At 45.8% G+C, this 22,151-nt stretch overlaps 1 protein-coding gene across 2 annotated transcripts in view; it reads left to right on the top strand.

The window, feature by feature from the left end:
- Positions 1-1,129: 1,129 nt before the first annotated feature.
- Positions 1,130-22,151, top strand: part of GATA4 (GATA binding protein 4) — a 50,004-nt gene continuing 28,982 nt past the window's right edge. For both annotated transcript variants that reach the window (XM_004579103.2, XM_004579104.2), the window contains exon 1: positions 1,130-2,083. In XM_004579103.2, the coding sequence (XP_004579160.2) occupies positions 1,468-2,083 (616 nt within the window). In that variant the 5' untranslated portion in view covers positions 1,130-1,467. The remainder of the gene's footprint in view (positions 2,084-22,151) is intronic.

Consider the following 22,151-nt stretch of genomic DNA (forward strand, 5'->3'; position numbering starts at 1 on the left):
TCTTAGCCAAGTTTCAAAACTTTCCAATGCTTCAGTTCCGTCTTTTGCAAAAAGGGAGACACCTTTACTTGATCCAGGGATACAGACCAGGACCTGGAAACTCCGCAGCTTCTTCAGGAAAGAGGAGTGCCTGTTCCCTCAGTTTTAAACCAGTCCCCCATCACATGGAAACCAAGGGTGCTAGGAAGCCCTACACACCATCATCCTTTTCCTAGGCAGGCTCACCTCCGGTTCTGCAAATGGGTGGCCCTGGTGACTGTAAAAAAAAGCCTGGTTCATTGCTTGAGAGTAGTACTCTTAAGTGACCTTGTCTATTCCTGTCATTTTCCTGGTCCTGATACACACCCTGCAGATTGTCTAAAATGTAAGTATTTGCAAGGAACATGAAACTCGTTTGACATATACCTTGTAATGTATATGAGGGTTTCATAATGCCTTTTGAGGAGATTTAGCAGACATTTGTTCATTTATAAACATTTAGACTCAACGTCTAGGTTTTTTTTTTAAGATTGCAAACAGAACTTTCATAGTTTGCTGGTTTTTATGAAGTTTGTCATTTTCTCCCTACCTTCAGTCAAGTTCTTTTTTGGACTAGAAGGCTTAGGGGAGAGGCAATGGGACTCCCTGGGAACTGGAAAATCTAAGACTTTACACCCCAGCAAAAATATTCAAAATATGCTTGAAGAAAAAGGTAAAAGACAAGGCCCTCTTGAGAAGCAGTTCAGAAATAGTTGACCTCACTCACAACCACTGACTGCATGCCCTAGAACCCGGAATGTCCGCAGGCTGTTGGTGCTTTGCGCTCCTTGAAGTTCGCCTCGGGCAGGCGGAGGAACAGGGCAGCCCCGCAAGACAAAGGGAACCACTTCCCTTAAGGTGCTGGGGCCCGCCCAGGGTGGGCCGGGAACTGGCGGCTGCTGCAAGCAGGTGGACTCTGGAAGTTCTGTTCTGAACTTCTCTTTTGTCATTCCATCTAGGACCTCTGCTGACCGAGGACCTCCTCTGGGGGCTGTTTACAGATTCTGCGCACTCGGCTGTCCTGGAGGCGGTGCATCTTGACCAAGGTCTCCTGGCTGGACGCGTGGGTGATTCGGAGGCCGGAGCGGCACACTGCGCCCAGGCACCCGCCAGTAGGTGCTCGGCGCCACCAGGCCCCGCATGGATTCGGCCTGTCTTGCACCATTCTGGAGCAACCTGAAATTTAGTTTGAGAAGAAAAACATTTTTTTGTTTTGTTTTGTTTTCCCCTGAACAAAGAAGAACCTAGAGTCTTTTTTGCTCAACGCTGGATTTAAGATACAGATACTTTTGAGTGGTTTTGGGGTTTTTTTCCCCTCCCCTTTGATTTTTTGCTCTTTATTTCGAGAATTGTCTCACACGTCCATTATTATTGTTATTATTATTCCGTCTCTCCGCGTAGCTCCGGATCTGAAAACACAGAGGGAGGAAGGACTCAGGACCAAGGACGATGTACCAGAGCCTGGCCATGGCGGCCAACCATGGCCCCCCTGCCGGAGCCTACGAGGCAGGCGGCCCTGGTGCCTTCATGCACGGTGCGGGCGCCACGACCTCACCGGTCTATGTGCCCACGCCGCGAGTGCCCTCCTCGGTGCTGGGCTTATCCTACCTCCAGGGCGGAGGCGGCGGCGCTGCGTCTGCAGCAGCCTCTGGCAGCAGCTCTGGGGCAGCCCCGTCGGGTGCAGGGCCCGGGACGCAGCAGGGCAGCCCGGTGTGGAGTCAGGCGGGAGCCGAGGGCGCTGCCTACACTCCGCCACCGGTGTCACCGCGCTTCTCCTTCCCGGGGACCACTGGGTCTCTGGCCGCTGCTGCAGCCGCTGCTGCAGCCCGCGAAGCCGCGGCCTACAGCTCTGGTGGCGGCGCGGCAGGCGCGGGCCTGGCAGGCCGCGAGCAGTACGGCCGTGCCAGCTTCGCGGGTTCCTACTCCAGCCCGTATCCCGCCTACATGGCCGACGTGGGTGCGTCCTGGGCCGCGGCTGCAGCCGCCTCTGCGGGCCCCTTTGACAGTCCGGTCCTGCACAGCCTGCCCGGACGGGCCAACCCCGCCGCCCGACATCCTAATCTGGGTGAGTGTTCAGCACACAGGGCTGGGACCTAAGGGTCCTCTTTGGGGATGGGGAGCATTTGCTTTTCTTCCAAGTGTGTGCTCTGGGGCCGGGGTAGGTGTTGCTGGTGGCTGTTGGGTTTCTAAACATGGCAACCTCGGGACACAGAAGAAGCTGGTGGCAATGAGCTGAGGGGGTGGGTCATTGCTGTCCTTAAGAGGGCGATGGGGCCTGAGTGAGTCCCCCTCCTGGCACAGACCCAGGTGTCAGACAAGGGATAGCCCTCACCCCCGCCCCGCAGGAGGCTGACCGACTCCCTGATGGACCAGGAGGGGCAGCCGTTGGAGCCGGGATAGACGGCGCCGTTTCCTCAGAGATGGCCAGGAGCTGATTACGTTGGCTTGCACCCGAGATCTTCTGGGCCATTTGGCGGCCCAGCTGGAGGGTCCCTCCAAGGGACAGATGATTTTCCTGGGCGTGGGCGGGTGGGGGGGCGGCGGTTCACACAGGGAACAAAGGAGGCTGAAGGGGAAATGGGTTGAACGGCCTCGGAATTGAAGTGTGACTTAACTGTGCTGGTGGTGTAGACTTCATTCCCACCAGGGTCAGGGCCTAAGGGAAGGGTATACTAGGGCGTCCCCCAATTTACAGGGCTGACAGGGGCCAGATTAGAAATAACCTGTGGCTGGCGCCTAGGGCTGTTTCCATCGGACTTGGGTCTTGGGGCAGCAAGCACTAGGCGGTGGTCAGCCCTTGGCTTAGGGGAATTTCGGGAAGGGAGTTTGTTGTGGGGGTGGGGTCAGATCTTGCTGGCTCCCGCTGGGAAGGGTGGGGATGGTCAGGCCTGACCACCGGGTTAACATTTACCGACTGCCTACTAAGTGCTAAATCTTCTACTTTTGTTATCGCTTTGAAGAGCAAAGATTGGCCCTCCCGGGCTTCCAGTCTTGGGCCAGCTCCCAGAAAGGGTGCTGGCTTTGAAGAGCTTTTAAATTTGGATCTGTCCCTAGGCAGTGAGGGGAGGTCCCCCAGGTGGGGGGCCCAGCCAAATCCACATCCCAGGTAAATTGATTAACCAAGGTCGTGGCGCCGGCCAGAGTCCCCAAGCCTCTGAGCTTGAGGAGGGCTCACAGAGCATCTCCATACAATGGCAGTTCTGGCTGGGCATTCTGGGACCGGGTGGCAGGGAGTGCAGAGGGGGTGGGGGGGAAGGCTCCCTGGCCTTGTGTCCTAGCCATTCTAAATTCATTCCAGAACTGCCTTTCTTGGTTCTAATGTCACCTCAGGAGGAGTGGTCTCTAGAATTCCACTTTCTTCTCACTTTGGTGGAGGTGGGGAAAGGAAGAATTTGGTAACTTCTGGACTGAGAATTTGGTCTTTGGTTAAGAAGAAAAGAGAAGGGTACAGTTATAACTCAGCAGCATAGAATCAAGCAAAAATTATTGTGTTTAAGTGTGCACAGTGGGGGGCTTAGGTTTTTAAAAATGTAAAACATACTGTGCAGGAAGTGTTTCCCAAGTTCCCAAGTGGTCAAGGGCAAGCTGACCTCCAAAAAGAGTCTGCTGTCCAAAGCTGCCCTCTGGCCCTTGGGCTGTGTGCTCTGTGCTCACCCCTGCATTGAGGTGTCACCAGAAGGCAGTTTGTAGGTCTGGCCTGGTGGTTGGATTATTCTTTCTGCCCCTGGCCAAATGCTCCCAACAGTCAAGCTTTGTGAACTGCCAATGTATCTCTGTGCAGTTGAATTTGTTACCATCCTGGTCTTGACTGTGCTCTGGAAGTAGCCCTTATCTAAGAGCATGTTGGCTTGCAAGCAGTACCCTTGGGCATGATTTTTAGGTGTATTTCCCATCCTTGGGGTGCTTGCTGTGAAAACCCAGCAGGTAGCTTGAGAGAGGGTCAGCACACATTCATTGGCATTGATTCAGAGCTGAGCTGAGGATTACATGGTAATCACGTGGAGGTAGGAGCACCAGCATTTGAATTTTGGCAAAGCTATGTGCAGTTCTAGGTGTGATCTTCTGTGATCTTCTGTGAGGTGGAATCATCATCATACAACTTTTAGTGTTATCTTGAATGGGAACGCTAAGGTAACATTTGTGAAACACCTGGCTTTGGCCCGTCATCCACGACAGCAATTTTATCAGTTGTTCACTGTCACATGGAATTGCTAGTGTCCTCTGACTGGTCCAGGACTAAGGGGTTTCCTGGGACTTGGGGTTTTTGTGCTAAACCTGGGCAGTGCCCAATAAATGGGGCTATGACATGAATGTGGATAAAGGATCTCCTTGTGGTGACATGGTTTTGAATTTGAAAGGCAAGGAAGAGAAGCAGAAACAGTTCTTCTGGAAGTCTCCACCTCTGTACTGCCATTCACATTTGGCTTTGAGGGAATGAGTTGGGGCTTGCCAGGGAAAGGAACTGCGCACACACACACACACACACACACACACACAAATCAAGCAAAGAGAGAAGCTGGGGTCCATGTTGACTGATATGTGTGTAATGCCTTAAAATACCACAGAATACCTCAGCTTTTATTTAAGCAATATATTTGATACTGTAGGCAATACCACACAGACTAATACCCCAAGTCAGAAGTAGCTTAATTTCAATGAGTAGGAATAATAGCTACCTTTATTTTTCTACCAAATATTAGCATATTATAAGTCAACATCTTGCTAGAGTCCTTGTGTTGGTTATTGGAATAAGGCAAAAATCAAAATAACAGAAGCAAGCATGGATGTCTGTGAAGCCCTGCACTTACATTGGAAAATTGTTCTACCCTGATTGCAGCGGATGTGAACTTTAATTCATTCCAAGTTCAATGTGAACAAAAGACTTTGAAACAACTATCGAAATGGTTAATTAGGCTGCATTAATGGAATTCTGTATCCTTCCTCCTAGCCGGTACAGAGTCTTACTCATTTTTAAGTGCCTGGCACATGCCGGGCACTTAGCAAATATTTGAGTAGAGATCTAGAAAATAGTTGCCCCAGAACTGTGCCCTGCCTGGTCAAACCGCATAGAATGGCTACTTGACTTTCTAAAGCAGCAAACTGGAATACCCTAGAGAACAGAGAGAAGCATGGAAGTGGGTTCTGGAAGCCGTGGGGAGCCATTGGGAACACGGGTACTTTACATCACAGAACTCGCTGAGTGGACAAGAGCAGCAGAGAGGGTGACAGTGCCAAAATATGTGAAAGACAAGAATAGCCTACGACCTTTCAACTTGATGTTGCTCTTAGATGCAAGATGTGAAAAGGACTCTTCACACAATGGTTGCTTGTCTTCAGAATTAACTGGGTTACATCGCTTTGGAGCCTGTGAAACAGTCGAGGCACTGCTTAACATTTTAAGCGCTGGGGTGTGTGTGTGTGTGTGTGTGCCTGCATGCATGTGCACATGTGTGTGGTTTTGTGTCATCACTCTCCCAGGATAATATGAGTACAAGTGTCTCACCCAATCATACTGTGGTTCATAAGCCTAGGCATTTGGCAATACTCATAGAGGTGTGAATCTTTGGTTGTATGTATAACACGCCACAAAAGAATTGGTTTTGTATCAATTAATGGTGAAAAAGAGACTGAAATGGGAATTATTTATAAATATACATCAGAAGATACAGTGTGATGGTGACAAAATGCATTGAAGTATTTAGCCTTCCCTGGAAAGGCTAGGGAAAGACATTTTTGCTATGGAATAACAAGACTCTTGTGTAGTGGGAAAAGAAGCCATTTTAATATTCTCGAAGGACTGAGAAATTTGTCTCATGTGAAGAGTTGATGAAAACAGCCACATAGTGGGATGTGTGCAAACCATGCAGTGTCGTCACCCACACGTCTTTCAAAGAAGCTTCGCCTCCTTTGGGGTGAGGTGGGAGCACTGCTCAAGGTGTTTGGAGAGTCGGCTGGTGGTGGAGGTCAGTGGAGAGCACTGCAGTATTTCCTGGAATGCTTATCGCCTCGGCCAGTTGCTTTCAGTGCCAGTTCATTTATGCAAGGAACTTTGTGAGACCAGCTCTGAAGCAGCTTGTTTGGTTAGAGAAAGATTTGTCAGTTTTCAGGAAAGCTAAAGTTGTTTAACTTTCCGGTTACCACCCCCCTGCAGGTCAGTCAGTGTTAGGGCTGCTCTGTGGTGCAGGGGGGACAGCCAGTTACATCAGGAAGGTGTGTTGGAGTGGCCAGGGGCATGTCACTCCTTCAAGTGAGACCTGCCACTTGCTCAATTGTGTCCTATCTGAAGGTCAAGCCACCTCTGCCAGACCCCCTCACAGTACTCAGGTGGAGGATGCACAGGAGACAGGTTAGATAACCCTTTCTTCCATATCCCGCTCCATTTTTTTTTTCTTACTTGAATGCACTAAGAAAATAAACATACTCTGTATGGGGAAACAGGAACTCTGATACTTGTGAGTGGAAATGTAAATTGGTGCAACCTTTCTGTGGAGTCCTTGGTAAGGCCCTCAGATTATAAACTCGATAACCTTGATTTCAAGATGTTGACTTCTAGGAATGCAGTCTACAAATAGACACATACGCATGTACTGCAGCATTATTTGTAATACCAAAATTACCATTAGGAGCCTGCATACCTAGGGTACTTCCAAGCTGTAAGATATGATGTCAGGGCTCAGTGTGACGGTTCAATGGCTAAATCATCACCTTGTAAGTTCTGGGATCCCACATGAGTGCCAGTTCATGTCCCAGCTGCTCTGCTTCCCATCCAGCTCTCTGCTTATGGCCTGGGAAAGCAGTAGAGGATGGTCCAAAGCCTTGGGATCCTACATGCATGTGGGAGACCCAGAAGAAGCTCCTGTATCTTGACTTTGGATTGGCTCAGCTCTGGTTTTTGTGACCATTTGTGGAGTGAACCAGCAGATGGAAAATCTTTCTCTGTGTCTCCTTCTCTGCATAAAACTGATCTGAAGCCAGGAGCCAGGAGCTTATTCTGGGTCTCCCACGTGGGTGCAGGGTCCCAAGGCTTTGGGCCAGTCTCAACTGCTTTCCCAGGCCACAAGCAGGGAACTAGAAGGGAAGTGGAGCTACCAGAACATGAACTAGCACCCATAGGAGAAAGGACTTTAGCCGCTAGGCTATCATGCCGGGCCCTCTAATAAATAAATCTTTTTTTTAAAAGCTTGCTAATCAAATTAAGTGGGAATTTTATGTAAGATTTTAACTTTATTGGAAAGGCAATTAACAAAGAAGGGGTAGGACATAATGAAATCTTCAGTCCACTGGTTCACTCCGTAAATGGCTGCAGTTGTCAGGCTGGGCTGCGCCAGGCCATTGCTAGGAGCCAAGAGCTTCATCTGGGTCCCTCATGTGAGTGGCAAGGATCCAGGTACTTGGGCTGTGTTTTGCTGTTTTTCCCAGGTGCATGGGAAATGGAGCAGCAGGGACTGGAACTGGTTGCCCATGTGTGATGCCAGCATTGCAGGCAGAGGCTTAACTCACTGTGGTACAGCACTAGCCCCACTAATTAAGTTTTCAAAAATAAAATGTGATATTCTTATTTTAGGTTTCTGAAAGTTTCTCTCTTTTCCTTAAAAAGGGAATTCTGTATTTGTAATTATGAATACAGTCAAAACACAGATCATTGCTGTCTGAATTTGGTTTTTACCTATCCTTTAAAAACTCCTAGGAAGCTTTCCTGGGCACCCAAGCTTCTTCAATTCAGGTGTCAGCACCCTCCCTAGCTATTGTGCTCACTGAGCTTTTGAATTTCCTTATTCCACAGGAGGTTTCACTGAGGAGGGAATTCTCTGCTCCTGATCTCAGTACTGATCCTGGATGTTAAGTTAGTAGTTGTCAAGTGCTCCCTGACCCCAATAGGCTTGCCCATGGCCTGCTAAGACCCCTGTTAGGCACAGGCACTGCAGCTGTACTGGGGCTGCTGGAACAGGCTAGGAAACCACCATGATGGAATTGTGTTTGAGAACAAGTTGCCTTTCTCCAGGGGTGTATGTGTGTGTTTAATAAGATTTATTTATTTTTATTGGAAAGACAGATTTACAGAGAAAGACAGAAAGACCTTCCATCTGCTAGTTTATTCCCCAAGTAGGCTTAGCCCATCTGAAGCCAGGATCTAGGAGCTTCTTCTCGGTCTCCCACATGGATGCAAGGTCCCAAGATTTTGAGCCATTTTCCACTGCTTTCCTAAGTCACAAGTGGGGAGTTGGATGGAAAGTGGAGCAACCAGGACACAAACTGGCACCTGCCCTTTATGGGATCCTGGCACTTGAAGGGGGAGGATTAGCCAGTTGAGCCATTGGGCCAGGGGTGAGGTGGGGGACCCCTTCCAATGTGTTGTTTTAGGACCATGCCCTTTACAAATGTTGTTTCTGTTTGCATAAGAAAAAGTAAAGTTTAGAGACAGTTCATGCAGAGTTAGGGTTCTGCTTTACGTACTTGAAGGGACTGTTTTGACAACTCAAAGATTTGTGTTCTGGGGACCTCTTTGGTCTATACATCCTCCTCCTGGGAACAAGTACTGCTCTGCTACTTTGCCCTTTGGTGGACCGTGACATGGTACACTGCAGGAATGGATTATTTGAACAGTTTCATTGGCTGTATATAGAACTATTCCTTTGTTATCTTGTAAAGAAGAGCAGGGAAAATTATATGAGTGGGACTGCAATAAACATTATCTTGACTCTGTTTCAGTTTCTACAAAGCCAATTGGACTTATACAAAACAAATATGTACATGTTGCAGCCTAGGTGTGTGGATGGTAGTTCATAATGCCTTGGGAGTTGTCGCCTGTGTTTTTGCCTAGCATCTCATAGTGAATCCCTTCTCATTGTTGAATCCCTTGTCAGGGTGAGTCATTAGTGACTCAGACTTTAAAAAGTCTAGGTAGATCCTATGATCTCCATATGATGCTCAGAAAAATCTGCCCAAGTCTCTATAGGAAGGAAACAAGGGAGCTGTGGCTCTGAACCCAGGAAGTCCAGGACCTGCTGTGGGTCCTTTCTCCTTTTCCCCACACTTTGTGTTTGCCAGATTTGAGGCAAAGGCATTGGTCCTTTTGGAACCAGAAGTCCTGTGGTGGTTAAAGGATTCTGTTGAACCTGAAGATTTTCCATTACTTGTTTTCCACCTGCTTCATTTCACTAGGCTAGCTTCTGTGGTCCCTGCTTCACAACAGTTTGCGTCTCCCCAAGCTTAATGTCTGGAGCCACTCTGATCCCACAGACTCAGTCAGTCAGGGAATGCAATGTCAGGGACTCCAGCCTTGCACAAACTGCTCTTCAGCCTTTTGGCTTTAGTGTACACAGAATTAAAGAGACATTCCTAGGCTTCAGTTCCTCCAAACTAACTCTGAGGAAGCTGCTGGCTGCTTCAAAACAGCAGCCTGATCAGACAACCCTTTGGCATGCAAGATCTGCAGCGTCTCCTTTGTCTTCACTTTTCTCTGAAGATTTCCTTGGTGTAGGGCTGGTGTGATGGCTCAACTGACTAATCCTCCACCTCCTAGCACCGGTGTCTCATATAGACACCAGTTCGTGTCCCGGTTGCTCCACTTCCCATCCCAGCTCCCTGCTTGTGGCCCGGGAAAGCAGTGGCAGATGGCCCAAAGCCTTGGGACCCTGTGTTTATGTGTGAGACCCAGAGGAGGCTTTTGGCTCCTGTCTTTGGATCAGCTCAGCTTTAGTCATTGCAGCCATTTGGGGAGTGAACCAGAGAATGGAAAATCTGTGACTCCTCTCTCTCTAAATCTGCCTTTTCAGTCAAAATAAATCTTTAAAAAGACAAAAACAAGGTTTCAGGGGCATTTGTGGTAGGAGCAGAAAATGGGAGGGAAAGTAGTTTTGATTTTAATACAGTTGAGAATAGGGTCATGGATCAAGAAGTTAAGGAAGCTGCAGGCAGGAAGAGCTGCATCAAAATGGTTTGAGCTGGATGCAACATCCAATCTGTGGAAGTTTGCTTGCTTCTGGCAGGTAGCCTATGGCTTTATCTATTACTGCTCTGTAATCAGAATTGAGCTAGGGTATTCAAGCTTCTTATCAGAATGAAGGGAATTTGGTTTTCTGGTCCTTAGCATTTTGCAGGAGCCCAATAATTGACTTGGTATTTGTTAATATATTTTCCTCTTAAAAGAGGAGTCTGATTCTGATAGTAAGTTATTCCATATCGCTCAATTGTTGAAAAGTTTCCGCCAACGGAATTTGAGGTAGTCTTTTGCTTTGTATTGGATAATCACTGCTAGGTTTTATTTTGGTTGAGAAATCAACATGTTATCACTTAGATTTTTAAGGATTATTAAGCCAGGAGCTTTTATACCCCCCCAAATGAGCATCTGACTTTACTTCTTAAGAAATCAATCCTTAAATTATTTTCTTGATCTTTCTCCTCTGCCTCTGCCACAGTTTAAATCTCCACTTCTACTTCTAGAAATTCAGTCAAACTTTATCACTCCATTTGGAGTTGATCGATAGCAACTGGTGAGCAGGTTAATTATAATCGCAGAATAAACGCCGAAGTCTCAAAGTTCACCCCTTTTGCAATGTTTCCAAACCCCTCAGGGACCATGCCAAGAGGCACCCATTGACCCATTCCAGGCAGGTGTGGGAGTTTGAACCAGAGGGCAGACAATCGGATCTGATTCAAGACAACTCAATTTGGTTTCTTATCTGTAGCTTGTCCTATCTTATGATGTCTGTCATTTCAGATAAAAAAAGTTCATCAATTGAGCTGGGAAATGGCAAGTTACATTTTTGTCTGATAAAAGTGTTCTAGTTGTTGTTTTATCAGATTGGGTTAAAATTGCATGTGTCTCTGTCAAGGTCTGCAATGAGCTTTTCAGATATTTTATCAGGTATTAGAAGGGGGGACTTTTTTTCTTTCTTTCTTCATGGTAGGAAAGAATGACCTGACTTCCAAGATCATAAATCAAACTGGGTAAAGAGAGGCAATAATACAAGTTGCCCCTCAAAATTGAGTAGGCGGGGAAGAACAAACAACAAATAAAACCTTTCTCTGGCATATAAGGAGAACTTAACTTGACCCTAAATAAAGAATGTGGTTCCCATGGAGCGCATAGTTAGTAGGAAAATACTGCTTATTTAAAAAACAAAAAAGAAAATATTTTCCTGGTCAAAATGGCTTCACAGAAATAAGTAGCATTTTTTTCCCCCTTCTCCTGAAATAAAATTAGTAAAATTTTAATCCTTTTTATTAAACTTGATTTATGTTTAATGTGGAAAAATGAAAACTCAGGCAAACCAATGTGCAAATAATTGGTAATCTTACCAACCAGAGATAACCACTGTTAGGCATTAATCCTTGACTTTTTAGTTACTATAATACACAAGCATGAGTATATTTTTAAATAGTCATAAAAGTTACTGTTTAAAGCCACTTCAGCACTGAAGACAGTTTCTTTGAGATTAGTGACCCAGACTGGCTCCCTCAGGACTTATCCCTTAAACAGCACAAAAGTGGAAAACCCAGCAAAAGAACTGTGAGTGGAAGAAAGCCCATCGAGTGCGAGAGCTGGGAGTTAAAACAAGTGTTTGTAGGAAAGTGACAGAAGTTTGAAGTTGGCATGTATCTGAGTTTCAAGCAGACGCTCCCTACCCCTTGCAGGCTGATGCTTGGTGAAGTTTGGCTCACCTTAGCTCTCAACATGCTAGTAGAAGTATAGGGAAGTGGTAGCAACCCAGCATCCATGGCTGGTAAAAGAGCCCTGCTGTCTGAGGCTGAGGAACCCTGTTCTGTCCCATGCCCTCACTTCTCTGTACAGTGGTGGGAGACTCAAAAGGCTTCTCTTTGCTTGTGTATCCACTTGTATGGTAAAGACCTCAGATCAGAGACATAGTGAGAAGGGCCACGCCAGAGTCCTTTTGGGATTTGGAAATCTGCCTCCCCAGAAATAGGCTCCCCTGTGAAAATCATTCAAGGTTACCACTGGCAGGGCTGCACATGACCATTTACCTTACACGGGCTTGCCTGCACAGCACACTCACATGTCAAGTGGACACATGAAAACTTAAGGCTGGCTACCTGCCTCACTTTAAGCCTCAGGATCTGTGAAGCTTGGGCTTGTTAGACTGATTTGTCCTTTCTTACATATAACAAAATAGCTAACCTCTAAAACCTAAAGCAAACTTTGGGAAATCATGGGCTAGTGATCTCCAAGTGGTCTCAATTTATTGTTCCTTCAGTTTGTTAATAAACCCATTCAGTGACCTAGGTTCTTTGGTTGTGGAGGAGATTCATAGAGGGTAGAGTGGGACAAATAAATGCCAATAGCAGACACATTCTTTGTTCCATCAGTTGGCTAGCCAAGATGTTTCTTTCCTATTCCCTGTGCTCTGAGTGCTTGGCTTTAGAGATACAAAATATGCATGATGGTTTCTGAATGCTAACAGTCTGTTGATGTCATAGAAAGTGAGTGCATCATCTCAGGGCAGAGTAGGAAGAGCTATAATGGGCTGTATCTGCTCCCATGGGAGCCCTGAGGAGACCTAAGCAGGCCATGGCACAGGAAATTGAGACCAGACTTGTTGTAGAAGGGATACCTTTGCTGAGTGCTAAAGGATGAGTAGGAGTTTGCCATGTACAGAAGGGACGGCCGCTTTGCAGTTGTAAGGTAAGGTTTACAAGACTGGAAAGTAAGCAAATGCATCAAGGTGCAGTAGCCTAGTGGCTCAAGTCCTCCGGGATCCCATATGGCCACAGGTTCTAATCCCAGTAGCCCCACTTCCCATCCAACTTCCTGCTTGTGGCCTGGGAAAGCAGTAAAGGATGGCCTAAAACCTTGGGACCCTGCACCTGTGTGGCAGACCTGGAGGAAGTTTCTGGCTGCTGGCTTCGGATCGGTGTAGCACTGGCCGTTGTGGCCGCTTGGGGAGTGAATCATCAGACGGAAGATGTTCCTCTGTCCTCCTCTTTGTATATCTGACTTTTCAACAAAAATAAATAAATCTTAAAAAAAAAAAAGAAAGTAGAACAGAATTAGAGTAGCCCTTCAGAGAGATGACTTTGGTTATGTGGCTGTTGATGCTATTTTTGCATTTTTTTTTATTCTGGGCAGTGCTTGACATCCTGTCCCATCCTGCATCGTCTATTCAGAGCAAGAACTCTGATTCATTTGTAGCCACACACTACCAGCATATTCTAGGAGAGTTCTCTGTGTGTACTCTAGAAGCAGGGCACAGATGGCTGTGTGATTTGTGTACAAGCTGATGGGGACAGGATGGAAAATGGAGGTTGGTTCTAGTCCACACTCCTGGATCCCTGCTCCTAGGAAGGAGAGGAATGAGGTGAGTTTGAGGTAGGAGGCAGAGCCTTTTGTAGCCCTGCCCTCTTCCCTGTACTTTTTAGGGGAGGAGGGTGGCAAGGTGGCCTTGAATAGGGACAAAGATAATAATCAAAGGAGAAAATACTGGAGGTAAAGTGTGCTTCACCAGACCCTTCAACATGGGCTGGTCAGCATACTTACCTCTCAGGAGGTGTGAAGGGCAGGTTGAAGGACTGGAATTAACCTCTCTTCTTTTGACATCTCCCTCCCTTTGACTCATCACTCCTTAAGTTCAGTTCTTGCCTTTTAATCTAATTTTTAAATATGGAAATCTTCAACATATATAAAATTGGGGAGTTGAATATCTAGCCCCAGTCTCAAGAAATATCAATCCATGACCACTGCTTCATTCATATCCAGACTCAATTTCCCCTGAACCTGCCGTTTTGAAGTCAATTTCAGACAGCATGTCATAACACCTCTAAATGCTCATGTGTGTGTCTGTCTCTTTTTTAAAGATTTATTTATTTTTATTGCAAAGTCAGATATACAGAGAGGAGGAGAGACAGAGAGAAAGATCTTCCATCTTCTGATTCACTCCTCAAATGACCACAATGGCCAGAGCTGAGCTGATCCAAAGCCAGGAGCCAGGAACCTCTTCTGAGTCTCCCACGCAGGTGCAGGATCCCAAGGCTTTGGGCCACCCTTTACTGCTTTCCCAGGCCACAAGCAGGGAGCTGAATGGGAAGTGGAGCCACCAGGATTAGAACTGGTGACCATACGGGATCCCGGCATGTGCAAGACAAGGACTTTAGTCACTGGACTACTGCACAGGTCCCATAAAGTCTCTTTTTAAAAGTAGAACTTCAGTTCTATAGTATTACCCTGAAAAAAAAAATTCACTGGTTACTCTTTTTTTTTCCCCTCCCAAATTGATTGATTGAAAGGTAGATTTTACAGAGAAGAGAATGAGAGGCAGGTCTTTCATCTGCTGGTTCATTCCCCAATGGCTGCACTGGCTGGAGCTGAGCTGATCCTTAGTCAGGAGCCAGGAGCTAAGAGCTTCTTCCAAGTTCCCTTGTGGGTGCAGGAGACCAAGGACCTAAGCCACCCTTCACTGTTTTCTGAGGCCATAAAAAGGGAGACAGATTGGAAGTAGAACAACTTGAACTTAAGCCAGTACCTATATGGAATGCTAGTGCTGCAGGTAGAGGATTAGTGTGCTACGCCACCGTGCTGGCCTCTCATTGATTACACTTAATATTTTGAGTGTCCAATCAGTGTTCCCATTTGTCCCAATTCCTTTCACCTTTTGTTCAAATCAGGATCTAAGGAAGGTGCACATGTTGCCTCTGCTGACATCTTTTAAGTTTGTTTTCATCTGTAGGGTTCGCCTTCAACCTCTCTTATGCTTGCAATATGTTGCTAAAGAGATTAGACTTTTTTTGTAACAATTCCAGTGTCTGGGTTTTATTGACTGTTTATTCTGAATGCCATTTAACACACTGCTCAGTCTGCTATTTTTCATACACATCTGTGATTGGAAAAATAGGCTTGATCACATGCAGGTGGAGGCTTGGATCATTTGGGGTTGCAAATGATAATGTCTCGACACTGTCATTTCTTCTTTATTTATTAGCTGGAATTGTTCTGTAATAATGAATACATTTTTAGCTTATCAAATATTTGATTACCCTGAGGTAAAGTTTGTATAGGAAAGGGAGGGTAAATGCATGTTACTTTCACTTCACTGCTCAAAATAACAAATGAGCACAGCACTCTAGCATCTTTCAAAAATGACTAGGGAAATGGACTTTTTAGTGTCATTTAAGAACTCCTGGATTTGAACAGATGAGTACAGGATGTGTTTTTAACCCTCTATCCTGATGCTCAGAGTGTCCTGGCTTTTGCCAGTGGGAACTTAATCAAATTGGCTCTCGAGAACTTTTGACAAAATGTTAGTTTAGTAGTTTCCTGCATTTTGTACTACAAAATGTTCTAAGCTCTACTTCTGCATTTTCTCCACCCAGACCTGACTTTGGCCATTTCCCCAGGAAACTCTGGCTCTTTTTCATGAGGAATGCTCCTTGGAGAACACTCTTGGCGCTTGCTGTCCTAGTTGTGCTTATTACGATTGGGTTAGGCACTGAGCAGAGCTAGGAAATACTTCCCCCGCCTACCCCAAAGATAAGATAAACTCTGTCATGTGTTCCTACCAATGCTTCCAATTCAAATTTAGGACTAAAGGGATTTTATATCACTGTGCATTTGTTAAAAATTGTAGTAAGATATACCAAATATAAAAGCTGCCATTTTAAACCTTTTTAAGTGCAGAGTTCAGTGGTATTAAACACATGCACGTTGTTGTGTAACTGTCACCATCATTTATCTCCAGAAATTTCTCATCTTCCGCAGCTAAAAGTCTACAGCCATTAAATAATCAATCTCTATATGCTCTTTTTCCCACCTCAGGCAGCTGCCACTCTATTTCCTGTCTCTATACAGTTGACTGCTCTAGGTACCTAGAAGGAGATTGTGTGGTCTTTTGTTCATTTATGTCTGGCTTCTGTCACTTAGCATATTGTCCTCAAGGTTCATCCATGTTACAACATGCATCAGAGTTCCCTTTCCTTTCAAGAATGAGTCATATTCCACTGTAGGTATAAGCCCGCATTTCATCTCTCTGTCCATCATCTTTCTATGGGCATTTGGGCTGCTTCTGCACTTTGACTATTACTAGTGGTGCTCCATTTTTACATGGACAATTACCTATTTGGGCTCCTATTCTAATCTTGTAAATATGTATCTAGAGGTAGCATTTCTATATCATACAATAATTCTATGTGGTTTTCAGGAACCACCAGGCTGTCTTCCCAAATGACTGCCTGATTTTGCATCCCTATCCAAAGTCCCATTCTTAACTCCAGCCTCATTTCTCATTTCCTTTATGCCATGATAGTCACACAGTCTCAAAGTAATAAAACCAACACTTTCACCAATAGTATGATTGCTAAAACCCATCTTGTGCACCTGTTTTCTAGTTCTTGATTTTAGATTCTTCTTCCGCTACATGTGTGGGGATGCACATGAGCTGGTGGCTCCTACTTGGACATCATCACCTATGTCTTGTAGCTTTCCCCACCTTCCCAGTGGTCTTGTTTTCTCTCAAGGTACAAAAGGGCTGATGCAACTGGATCTAGATATATAGATCCTTGGAAATCATGTTGAGAGATTTGGAACCTAATGAATAGAGGGCAGGTGTGATTGGAGCAGTAAATTGGGCATGTGCCCCCTCATAAGGAGGAGTGTATATGCGTGTGTCAGAAGAAGTATTGGCTTGGGGGCTAACTATAGGGAGGTCAGAGGAGAAGCAGTGAGAGGTTTCATCTGGCCTTGAGAGTGAGTCTGTGATGGCGGAAGACATGGAAGGAAAAGCCAGGCAAAGATGCCATGTCCCATTGGGAGAGGAAGACCATAGGGGATGTCACTGTCATTTTCTCTCAAGCATCTCGGACTGCATTGTGAAGAGAAGTGTGGGGGAGCATATGTAAGGTATCTTCCCTGCACCTCATATCCTCCACAGCACACGTGCAGTGACTCACCCTCATGTCATCTTCTACCCAGACTAACATCTGCATGTGGTTTCTGGGCTGTCCTTCATGCTGTCTAGCAAGTCATTCCTTGTATTGTAAAACTTTCTGCTTAACTGATGCACTCCCTGTGTGTTGAGGACGGAGGCGAGGAAGGTGAGGAAAAGTGTGTTATGAGAAATGAATCCTGGAACAAGCCAAGAATTTTGGATTGGAGATTCCTCATCATTGACCTATCTGTGACCCATATGGAACTCAGACCGACATTTTTTCCCCAGTTGCTTAGTTTGCTGGGTTGAAAAAGGTCTAGAGGACCTTTTGGATAAGGGGCTGAATCAATTTTAAGGAAGACATAGAAGTTGGGCCCGGTGTGGTGGCCTATCGGCTAAAGTCCTCACCTTGAACGTGCCAGGATCCCATATGGGCGCCGGTTCTAATCCCGGCAGCTCCACTTCTCATCCAGCTCCCTGCTTGTGGCCTGGGAAAGCAATGGAGGATGGCCCAAAGCCCAAAGCTTTGGGATCCTGCACCCACATGGGAGACCTGGAGGAAGCTCTGGGATCCTACCTTTGGATTGGCTCAGCTCCAGCCATTGCAGTCACTTGGAGAGTGAATCATCGGACGGAAGATCTTTCTCTCTGTCTCTCCTCCTCTCTGTATATCTGCCTTTCCAATAAAAATAAATAAATCTTTAAAAAATTATAAAAAATAAAAATAAATAAAAAATAGATAAATACATTTTTTTTTTTAAAGACGTAGAAGTTACAGAATTTCCCATCCTTCTATTGTCCCAGGCTGGGGAATTGGATTCCTCTCTTGTTCCTTCTGACTAGCAGCTTCCTGGACTGATGGGATAGGCACTTGGGGCACTTGTCGGGAGGGCAAAGTGCAAGAACTGGTAACTGCCTTTGACAGGTTGGCTGTTGGAAGAAAGGCAGATTCTATCACATTTCTGGAGAGTCCCCTGGGTTTTACTGCTTAGGCTGCCATGAGTCTTGGTCTTTGTAGGGAAGGCCAAGATAAGTGGAACTTGTGAGCCTGGTTCATGTCTTGGCAGGTCAGGCTTGCTGTAGTCTGTCACTGTGGTTAAGTACATAAAATCAGAGTCTAGGCTCACAGGATGCTGAATGATGTAAGCACCGTGGCAATCCATCTGGTGGTTGATAGTCTGCTGTGCCCTGTCCATCTTGAGAATTCCATGTTGGGATGGGGGGCAAGGGTAAGGTGCTGTGGCATATCAGGCTAATACTGTGCCTGCAGCACCAGTATCCCATTTGGGCTTTAGTTCAAGTTCTAGTGCTCCATTTTCCAACCAGCTCCCTGCCTATGGCTTGGGAAAGCATCAGAGAATGGCCCAAGTCCTTGGACCCCTGCACCCTGCAGCCATGTGAGAGATTAGGAAGATGCTCCTGTCTCCCAACTTCAGATCAGCTCAGCTTTTGACCATTATGACCATTTAGGAAATGAACCAGCAGGTGGAAGACATCTCTTTCTTTCTGTAACTCTTTCAAATTGAATAAATAAATCTTTAAGAAATGATTCTGTAATATCTTGTGATGCAGACACTTTGTGTCTTTTCTCACCTATGACTCTGTAAGAACTAGAGACAAAAAGGGAGAATCAGAGAACGCAAGTTCCCACTGCCTGTCACTAACCAGGGGCCAGGAGAAGGCGGACCTTCCAATTACATGGAATGGGGGATTGGTCTCATTGCGGGCCCAGGCTGGCCTCATCTCTGTAGCCAACTTCTGCCACAGTGGGAGCAGGGCCCCTGGAGGGTGGATCTGCCCTCAGAGTGTCGGGGTGCTGAGGCAGGGAAGCAGGTTGCCTGGGTGGAAGCATCCAGGAAGCAAGTGTGGTCATGGCAGGAATTTCAGGGTCGCCGCCTGGTGCAGCTCTAGGATCATTGTCTCTGAAGCTTTTTAAACAAGATTGTACCCAGGACAGTGGAGGGAAGCCCAGAAGAGCTGACTTGCAATGAAGCTGAGGGATGTGGAGCCTCATGAACAACAGCCCTGCTGGCAGAGGGAGGCTAAAAAACAGAGCAGGGTGTTGGGGGGAGAAGGCTTCAGGGGGAGGGCCCAGTGAGTACCTTCAGAAAAACCACCAGCCACATTGCGTGAGTCCATGGTGCCTCCTTGCTCTTCTGAAGGGCTCTTTCCCATAGTCTCCCAGGCCCAGAGCCGGGTCTGTTCCACTCTCCCTAGACTCTGGTGCTTTCACTCATCCAGTTTGTCCTTTGCCATGGGAGAGGGGTTCCATCCACTGTTTGCCTCCTCCTGCCTGCAAGTAGATGGCAGAGATCCTTCACAGAGAGCCCAGCGGGGGGGCCTAAGGGGAGAATTTGTGTATACCCCTGAAACCACCTCTCAACCTCATCATAACAAACCGGCTCAGGAACTCGAAAGGTTCCCTACAGAAACAAACTCTCCCATCAGCCTCTGTTTAAAACGTGTAAGTGCCTGTTGATTTTCGAGGATAGTCTCCCTGCCTGAAGTGCTTCACCAAAGTGACGAGACACTCTCCTGCGGGTGATGTTGATATTAGGTTTCCTGCCCTGTGTAAACACATCTCTAGGCATGGCATTAATAATGGGAACCCTTTCCCCAGTACAGAGCCAAGGGGCAGTGGGGAGAGATGGAAGGTGATGAAGAGATCTGCTGAGAAGGAGAAAGCTGGCCACAATGGACCGCGTGACCAGCTGTTCGTGGGGAAAGGAGAATCCATTAGCCAGACTTGTTTTCTTTGCTTTGGAGAACTTTTGCTTATATTTCTTGTTGGGACCTCCAAGGTTTTTACTCATTGGCAGGTGATAAAGGAATGACAGTAGAATCTTGTGGCTAAGGAAGCTGATCCAGAATCAGACCTGCTTTAAAATTTCAACTGTATCCCTTATAATGTTCCCAGTTTTCACACATATAAAGTTGAATAGAAGCTGCTTCTTGGGGTTATTGCAAAATAAAATAAATCCATGAAGCATAATACTTAGCATCCAAGTCATATCTCCTAAACATTAGCCATTAGTCACCTATTAACAATGCTAGCTATTATCATTAAAGGTGATATCATTTATTTGAAATAGAAAGTTTTGGGGGCTGGTGTGGTGGTGTAACAGGATGAACCTTTGCTTATGGTACTAGCATCTCATATGGATGCCAGTTCATGTCCTGGCTGCTCCACTTCCTATCCAGCTCTCTGTTTATTGGCCTGGGAAAGCAGTCAGGGATGGCCCAAAGCCTTGGGACCCTGTACCCACATGGGAGACACGAAAGAATCTCCTGGCTCCTGGCTTCAGATTGCTCAGCTCTGGCTGTTGTAGCCATTTGGGGAGTGAACCAACGGATAGAAGATCTTTCTCTCTGTTCTTCTCTCTGTAAATCTGCCTTTTCAACAAAATTCATAAATCTTAAAAAAAATGCTTTAAACTGAGTCTTGAATCTATCTCGCTATTCCTTTGTTGCTCCTCTCCCAACTACACATTTGTATTCGGTTGCTGCAAGAATACTTAGCATTAGACATTAATTTGTTTTGTTTAACAGAGAACTTTAAAAATCTCAGAAGGCAATCAACAAAAAACATATGATGCCATGATTTTTTTTTTACAGATAAATAAGGAAAACTAAGGGAGTAAATTTCAACATGCTAGCAGTATTCCTTTGACAGAGAATGCAGAAAGGACTTGGAATCACACCACAGCCCAATTTAAACTTTTGCACCATAAGCTAGTTTTTCATAAATTCTCCAAGTTAACGCTAGAGAATATGAAATATAACATATTTGGAAAAGCCTTCCAGGCTAGTAGACAGTGGACAAAACTGTTACTTCTACAATTACAGCTTTCATGGATGTTGAAAACACGTTACTCCTAATAGACATCCAAGATACATTGTGAAAGGCTTTACCACTCTGTTATGAAAAGCATAGCCATGCTAACCATATTCCACACACCAGGATCCTGCAGTTATGAAACAAAAACAGAATCCATGGTACTTTACTGCCTCATACACGTTTAACTAGTATGACAGCCTTATCAACTGGATTCAAACAATTTAAAGACATACTTTTAGACTGAATGTTGTAAAAACAAACCAAAATTCAAGAACAACCTGTGCCTCATGTATTCAGCTGAACAACTGGGTGAAAAGATCAATGCAACAAATGGGATTACCAAGACACTTCCTGACACAAATACAAACATATCTTCACACAGTCCCATCCTTGTCTTAATGCCATTTTTCCTGGCGCTCTGGTCTTATTTATTTTTTCTTTAAGATTTATTTATTTTTTTATTGGAAAGGCAGATATACAGAGAGGAGGAGAAACAGAGAGGAAGATCTTCCACCCCATGGTTCACTCACCAAGCGGCCACAACGGCTGGAGCTGAGCCAATCCAAAGCCCGGAGCCAGGAGCTTCCTCGGTGTCTCCCACGCAGGTGCAGGTCCCAAAGCTTTGAGCTGTCCTCGACTGCTTTCCCAGGCCATAGGCAGGGAGCTAGAAGGGAAACGGGGCCGCGGGGATTAGAACTGGCAACCATATGGGATCCTGGTGCGTTCAAGGTGAGGACTTTAGCTGCTATGCTATCGCGCTGGGCCCTTCTAGTCTTACTCTTAGCTCCGTCCACAACCCTGTTTATCCAGCTTGTCACTGTGATCTCACTGTGGAAGCAATTTTTTGCTTCTTTTACAATTTCTAAAATTTTCTTTACTGTGGCTGTGCTCCTGTTTCTTTGATTGTTTTTTTTCTTGACACTGTCAGGTCTTCCTTGGCTGCCACTTTTACTTTGTTTATTTGTTTTTCTTTGGTTTCATTTTTGTGTTTCACTTGATTTTTCTTTGCTCCTGCTTCTCTCTTCTTTTCCCTGCATTCCCTCTCTTTGCTGCCGTGTTTCCTCCTCCTGCTTTCACTGCTGTGTTTCTTCCCTTCCTGGAATCTTTTTTGTGTCTCTGTGCTCTTTGTCATTGTGTTTCTTCTCTTCTGCCTCACCCCACTGTTTTGTTCTTTGGACTGTTCTCTTGACTTCCCTCTCCTTTTCTTGGTCAGTGCCTCTTTGCTTATCATAGTCTCAATCTCATCTTCTACTTCTCATTTCTTTCTCTTTTTCCTGATCTCTGTTCTTTCTCTCTTTAATCATGACTTCAGCTGCAATTTCTGCACCTTCTTCTACACCTGCCACGCCTGGGTTTCTACCTTCTCCATTTCTTCAGCGTCACACTCCAGCTGCTCCTATTCTTTCTCCTTCTCTGTCAAA

The sequence above is a fragment of the Ochotona princeps genome, chromosome 11 (assembly GCF_030435755.1).
Source record: "Ochotona princeps isolate mOchPri1 chromosome 11, mOchPri1.hap1, whole genome shotgun sequence".
Taxonomy (NCBI): domain Eukaryota; kingdom Metazoa; phylum Chordata; class Mammalia; order Lagomorpha; family Ochotonidae; genus Ochotona; species Ochotona princeps.